Source organism: Cydia fagiglandana, chromosome 8, assembly GCF_963556715.1.
Source record: "Cydia fagiglandana chromosome 8, ilCydFagi1.1, whole genome shotgun sequence".
Taxonomy (NCBI): Eukaryota; Metazoa; Arthropoda; class Insecta; order Lepidoptera; family Tortricidae; genus Cydia; species Cydia fagiglandana.
In genome coordinates this window covers 13,708,974-13,716,129 of record NC_085939.1, presented here as the reverse complement: position 1 = coordinate 13,716,129, position 7,156 = coordinate 13,708,974, and the positions used below count along the sequence as shown (strand labels likewise).

At 34.4% G+C, this 7,156-nt stretch overlaps 2 protein-coding genes across 2 annotated transcripts; one reads left to right on the top strand and one right to left on the bottom strand.

Moving 5' to 3' along the window:
- Positions 1 to 18: 18 nt before the first annotated feature.
- LOC134666683 (thymidylate synthase) lies at positions 19 to 2,353 on the top strand. Its single transcript, XM_063523914.1, has 5 exons — positions 19 to 245; positions 406 to 663; positions 743 to 863; positions 1,272 to 1,497; positions 1,860 to 2,353. Exons 1-5 carry the CDS (start codon positions 170 to 172, stop codon positions 2,067 to 2,069), a joined length of 891 nt encoding a protein of 296 aa, XP_063379984.1. The 5' UTR covers positions 19 to 169; the 3' UTR covers positions 2,070 to 2,353.
- Positions 2,199 to 7,068, bottom strand: LOC134666684 (protein ILRUN). Its single transcript, XM_063523915.1, has 5 exons — positions 6,632 to 7,068; positions 6,373 to 6,486; positions 5,597 to 5,823; positions 4,400 to 4,521; positions 2,199 to 3,642 (listed from the first exon to the last, which is right to left on the bottom strand). The coding sequence occupies exons 1-5, from the start codon at positions 6,814 to 6,816 to the stop codon at positions 3,616 to 3,618; spliced, it is 675 nt and encodes a 224-aa protein (XP_063379985.1). The 5' UTR covers positions 6,817 to 7,068; the 3' UTR covers positions 2,199 to 3,615.
- Positions 7,069 to 7,156: the final 88 nt, after the last annotated feature.

The following is a 7,156-nucleotide window of genomic DNA, read 5'->3' as shown; positions in this document are numbered from 1 at the left end:
AGCTTTGGCGCGAATTGTTGACGTATTGTAAAGTGTTTTTACATTAATTTGTTAAATATTATATTCTTACATCTTTTGTCTACAATTGAACTGAATTATCGCTGAAACTAAGTTGTTTTATTATCATACTTTCAAAATCACTTAGATATCTGATCATCTAGTGAAAGTCATGGCAACGAACGGCTTTACTGATCACCACGATGAGTATCAGTATCTTAAGCTTGTTAAGCAAATTATAGACACAGGTATGACTTACGAATATTTACATCTTAACATGTAACGTAATTCTCCAAGATCTATATCGGCTACATTGTAACGTAATTGTCCAAGATCTATATCGGCTACATTGTAACGTAATTGTCCAAGATCTATATCGGCTATATACTTACATATGTTCTATTTCAGGCGACAAAAGAGTCGACAGAACTGGTGTCGGCACTTTGTCCATTTTTGGGGCTATGCAAAGATATTCACTTAGAAACAATACTTTGCCCCTTTTGACCACAAAACGGGTTTTTACTAGAGGAGTTCTGGAAGAATTGCTATGGATGATCTCTGGGTCAACCGATGGCAAGGTCTTAGCCTCCAAAGGTGTTCATATTTGGGATGCTAATGGCTCAAGAGCTTTTCTAGATAATCTGGGCTTTACAGATAGAGAAGAAGGTATTAACTATGTGTAATTCAATCATATTTGCTGCGTTTCTAGATTACTCTGCCAGTAATCATAGTTTTTTTTTTGCAGGAGACCTAGGTCCAGTGTATGGATTTCAATGGAGACACAGTGGTGCTCAATATATTGATGCTAAAACTGATTACAGTGGGCAAGGAATTGACCAGCTCCAAAACATTATTGAGAGTATGAAGTATGTTATTAATTTTTACCACAAGTCATGGACATTTATAGATGTCACCATTTATTAATTATTTGGCAGTGAAAATAGAAATATGTGATTTTTAGAAAAGTCAAAAGATAAACTATATAATAACTCGGCCTATATATGTCCCACTGCTGGGCACAGGCCTGCTCTCATGCATGAGAGGTCATGGGCTATAGTCCCCATGCTAGCCCAATGCGGATTGGGGACTTCACATACACCTTTGAATTTCTTCTCAGATGTATGCAGGTTTCCTCACAATGTTTTCCTTCACCGAAAAGCTTGTGGCAAATGTCAAATGATATTTCATACATAAGTTCCGAAAAACTCATTGGCACGAGCCAGGATTAGTTTTAAGGGAAATATTAGTTTTAATATGTGTTAAATATTTTTTAGGAAAAATCCTGCAGATAGAAGGATGCTGATGTGCGCATGGAATCCTTCAGATCTCGGTAAAATGGCCCTCCCACCGTGCCATTGCTTGGCCCAGTTCCATGTGGCCAGTGGCAAGCTGTCCTGTCTCTTGTATCAAAGAAGTGCCGACATGGGCCTTGGTGTGCCCTTCAACATTGCCAGCTATGCCTTTTTGACCCATATGATTGCTCACATTACAGGTCTTGAGGTAAGAATTGCTTTTCCTCTACAAATACTACTTTAATAACCCTTTTTGTAGAATGTCTAATAGTTTTGAAGTAAACCTCTTATACCTCAGTTTAGCAAGTGATCTCTGATTAGTGATATATTATTTTACTATGAAGATGACAATGGTAATATGGGATTTGAATGTTATTATACGACTATCCTAGAATATTCTAGCCAATGATGTACCTTGCAATTTTTTGGATGGTGTTACATGTTCAGTATTCACTTTGCTCAAGGTGCTGTCACATACTTAAAACTGGTGCTGTTCTGGGTTAATTTCCACCACCCTAGAGCCGCTCCTGATGCTTACAGTAATATACAGCTCAATATTTTGTTTCACAGGCTGGAGAATTTGTGCATACAACAGGTGACACTCATGTTTACCTAAATCACATTGAGCCTCTCAAAGTACAACTGGAAAGGCAACCCAAACCATTCCCAACATTAGAGTTTGCACGGAAAGTAGATTCCATTGATGACTTTAAATATGAAGATTTCATAATTAAAGATTACAATCCACATCCTAAGATTGATATGCAGATGGCAGTTTAAATGGTTATTTTTGGGTATGATATTAAAAATACTATATTATATGACCATAAGTATTATGTTCTATTTTTATTTTATTACGTAAACAATGTAGATGTAGCTGTGCAGGTATTAATGTAGATCAAAGAAATCTAAAAATCATTAAATTTATTGCTTTCAAATTGTACTCTTCACTTACATATTTTACAACTACAAATAAAACCCCAATTTTATTTTACTAAATGGCAATGCAATTTATAAATAAGAAAATAAGTGATGCTACTAAAATAAACACTTCATTACAATGTCTTGTAAAATTTTCATTAATATCTAACAAATTCATATTGTTGCCTTACAGCTATTCAACCACAATGGGCTACATGCATGAAAAATATTTTGTTTGTTGTATGAACATGTTCAACGACACGAAATTAATCCAATAATTTTTATCACGCTAATGTATATCATACACTTTTAACAGATTCTTTGTGTTATATTGAGACAGAGAATTACAGGAACAATATACTTAAACTCATTTTTTACGGCGTAAAAAATAAAAGTTTATTTCTCAGGATTCTTTTGCATACATTTTTTCTCAGCCGTGTATGTTGTGACGTCACGGGGTGCGCGCTTTTTGTGTGGCGCGTTTTTACTCGCGGTGAGCGCGCCACATTTACTTTCGCAATTTGGAAGTTTCTGGCGTACAATAAATAGTAGGTTTATTAGAAACTTATGAATCTCACGGAAAGTAGAGTTCATTGAAATCTATCTAAAAATTCAGGCATGAAGCTAATTGGAGGTGTTCATTATACAATGTATCTATACTTCGGGTGCATGAGATCCCACTAGCGAAACATACCTTCGTAAAATATCTACATCCAGGTCATCCAGATTGGTTGGTCTCCTTTTTTCAGCACTAAATTCAGTTCGTAAGTCATGTACAAAATCCCTTTTTCAGAATGTCCCTTCTTTCACAACATATTGTTAAACAAAAAGGTGAAAATAGATGTACATACAAATTTACAAGAAACGCTACCTCACAAATTTAAATAAATTATGTACTTAAGCAAATTTCTTTGTCCAATGTCATAGCGTCATCAAGTAAAATGTGAGGAGCAATACACATTGGACCAATATGTTGCATAGATGGAATACCATACCACCCTTAGGTAGTGTAGGAGCGCCTAAATAAAAGCTAAGTAAGAGTAAAAAGACAAGAGTGACTATTCAGTCTTAATTGAAATAGAGTTATTGTGTTGACTGGACATTTTGCAAAAGGGACATGAAATGTTTGGCAAGCTTCTTACAAATTGTATAACTATCAATCACTAAGCAACCAATTTAATTTGTACATTTGTGGTTCAATTAATTAAGAAATTAATGGAACATGAAAGAATACAATAAACTTAATTTTAACTACAAAATGCATTCTTTTTTACAATAGAAAAAAAAAATTATTTAAATAAATCAAATAGTAATATTATAAAATAATGATAAAAATGAAAACCAATGGTTTTGTGATGTATACGTAAAATTAAATAAAATATTTGTGACACTGCATCAATTTTTATCAACACATCTGGTCATCTTGTGGCATCTGTAAAAAAAAGAAGACAAATCAATTTCAAGTAACTAACAATTATTTTTAGTAATTAATAGTGACAATTGATATTGTAAGACCCCTTGTTGCTTTCTTATTCGTTGTTCTCGTTGTGCTTTTTGCCACGGCTCATGGGAGCCTGAAGTCCGCTTGGCAACTAATACCAAGAGTTGGCGTAAATTCTAGTTTTTACGAAAGCTACTGAAATTTAACCGTCTTATTTTCCGACCTTCCAGTTTTCTTCACTGAAATCGACTGGTAAATAAAATATCAAATGATATTTCCAACTTATTCCGAAAAACTTACTGCTAAGAGGTGGGGTTTGAACCCGCGACCTCCGGATTGAAAGCCGCAAGCCCTTAGCGTCAGGCTAACACCGCTTCCAGTTTTTTAGCTTGTACCAATGGACATTACATTACGTGTCAAAAGGCGATCAAAAGATGATATGCTGCATTCAAAGTTTAACCTGTTGGATGCCAATGACCGATATATACGCACCGCAGGTCCAACGCCAAAGACGAATTAATCGGTCACAGACCACAGAGCAACATAGACCTACGTGCATATGCATAAAGTTCAATTTCAGTTTTGACACTTCGGTGACGTGGCGTCTGAGTGACAACTTTTGTGTTTGACATGGCGTCGAAAAAGTTAAGAAATTGCCTAAAACGTCTGGGAATAAAATTGAACCTGGTGCTGGTTCTTTTGTAGGAATGTCTCATATTTATAAATAGACAATAAAACAAGTGCTCACCTGAGTAACGTTAGATGTGGCAGTGTCATCTGTTCTACTACTTGGGACGGGTAGTGCTGCCAGTTGCTCCACCAGAGCCATAGTCATCTCGGACTCCACTGTGACTTCCACCCACAATGTATCTGTAAAACATAAAAATATTTCTGTATTATAATACCTACATGTACATTTCATATGTAAATTATTTGTGGAATTCCCTGCACGTGGATTATACTACCATTATCAGGTTTTACCTCATTCACTAAAGAAAACACATTACAGCATAGAGGAAATTTTATTGCTGGTTTTCCTTATAAAATATGGTTTATTTTGATTTTTTACCCGACTACGGCAACGCAAAAGGAGGGATGTATAAACATAATTTATTCAAAAAACACGTATTTCATGGTTACATTAATATAAAACAAAACTTAAAAATAGTGCCTGAACTAGGATTCCCTGTGTTTCAGGACTTTCAGGCGTGAAATATGGCAAACATTGTTCAAGCAAATTAATGTTCACTTACAAAAAACACATTATAATTTAGCAACTTAATACTATATATTTATTTATTGTGATAATTATCCTATTTATCCTGTTGTAAATCCAGTCATATTGCTTATAATCATTTTACAACTATTAGTAGGTTCTCTGTGTCTTCGTACGTCATATTTTGAAGGGCTTTTCGGAGCGTTTCCTTACACTTTTTGTAACTGAGTGGATATAAATCTAAATTTGCGTTGAGCCTGTTGTATAGAAAAGGACCCAGAGCAATGAATATTAAAGGCATAATTATCTTCTATGAATATTTTGTGAGCAAACAATATCTTTGCGTCTCTTGTTAGTATATTCAGTGCTCTCAGGGGTGTGCTATGCAGCTACCTATTTTTCTTTCTTAAAATCTACTCACACTTTTCTTTCTTCTAGGTTTTCCTGTATTCTATAACTGTATTTTTTTAATTTAATGATCAGTAATTTCAGTGATATATTCTGGGTTTGGGAGGAACGGTCAAATTTCGCCTTTCGCCTTTTTTAGTTAATTTTTTTACGTTATTTTGTATGTCTACCACATTTCAACTTGTGCCAGTTGTTTTGAAGCAAATTGGCTGTTAAAGACAGATAAACACAAGTGAACCTATAAGGGTTCCATTTTGCCTTTTGAGGTATGAGACCCTAAAAATAAATCCCTGAATAAATTTTGTTTGTAAGAAAACTCACCTCCTATTTGGTCTCCTTTTTCAGTCAATAAGTGGAAATAGCCCCTATGTGTACCAGGCCTGCTAGGTGCTACTAATTTCAACATAACAGTGGTGGAGTGTCCCGGAGGTAAAGGAGGCACATAGACAGGTGTAGCACCAAGTGGCTCTCCTCCGGCTTGAACCAATCTACAGCTACCGGGCCAACTCTCAGCCCCTGTATTGGCAATAGTCCAGTTTTGTTCAAAACTGAAATAAAAGAAGCAATAATACTGTCACTTGGGGTATTAGTCATGCATACAGCCTAACAATGACTTTGTTGTAATATGACTCATGCTAAGGTTAAAATTGTTTCGTAAAATTTACTTATTTATTTATTACTGCAAACATAAGGGCTTTAGCTATGTTTTTTGCCTATATTTCTCGTGAGAAGAGAACCTAGAGAAATCAAGGAAACTGCAAATATTATTTAGGCATTCTATAGTTATACTACATAATATTATATATAGTATTTGGATACCTATTTTTATAGTAACTCGTGCATTACCTTATGAAAGACCATAAAATGATGTGACAGCAGCTTTTTATTTTAAAGCCTATTAAGTTAATCAATTAGTTATGTATATGTTAAAAAAGAATGATTTTAGAATTGCCTTATTTCTTCAACACACTTCACAGTAGGTACTGTTAGTGCAAAAGAGACTACATAACCTTTATTTTATTTACAAATATAATTTGTGATCCAGCTTAACACTAATTATAAAAAACGATGATATGTTTGAAAAAGAAGGTATTTACCAGACCCCAGGACCAACAGCCGTTTCCTGGTTTTGAGCTGCCTTCAATGACATAGATGGAAGTTTTTGTGGTAAGGTATAGTCTAAATAACAACATATTGCAGTCTGCAAGTTCCTGAAACATAAAAAGACCAATTTAATCAAAGTAAAAACATGTTTCCTAGCTATAAGAAACAAACATTGCATAAAGCTGCTGCCGATTAATATAAACAGCATAATTTTTAAATAACAATAACATATATAGTAAAACAATTACTTACCAATTACTCATATCAAGAAAGAAACTAGCTGTGTTATGGGTCAAACTAGGACCTAAAAGTCTCTGCATTTGACCTATTAGTTCTTCCCTGTCTGTAGTATTCATACAGCTAAACTGTAAAAGTAAATTTTGATCTATTTCCCCAATATTTTGGGGATTTGGCATGGATGAACCATCAATATCCATAGTTACTGTACGGATCACAATGTATTTTGTAAATATTTCACCACTTCACAGAATATTATCATGCCCTTTGTTTATGTTCGTCAGCTGATACTTTTATCGTAGTATATGAGGGCACTGACTTATAACTTATTATAGCGTTACTTTAATAATTAATAGACGGTCGCAATAGAGCCAAGTAATTACAATAGAAATTTAGAACAAGTAAAATGTGAGAGCTAGTGAATCTCACTTTAACTCGAATCACGTCATTATTTATCATGTCATGTCAATTTCACCACAGAGTACAATTAAAATATAGTAAAATATGGGTTGAAAAGGGTCTGGCTGTCAATTTACCAAC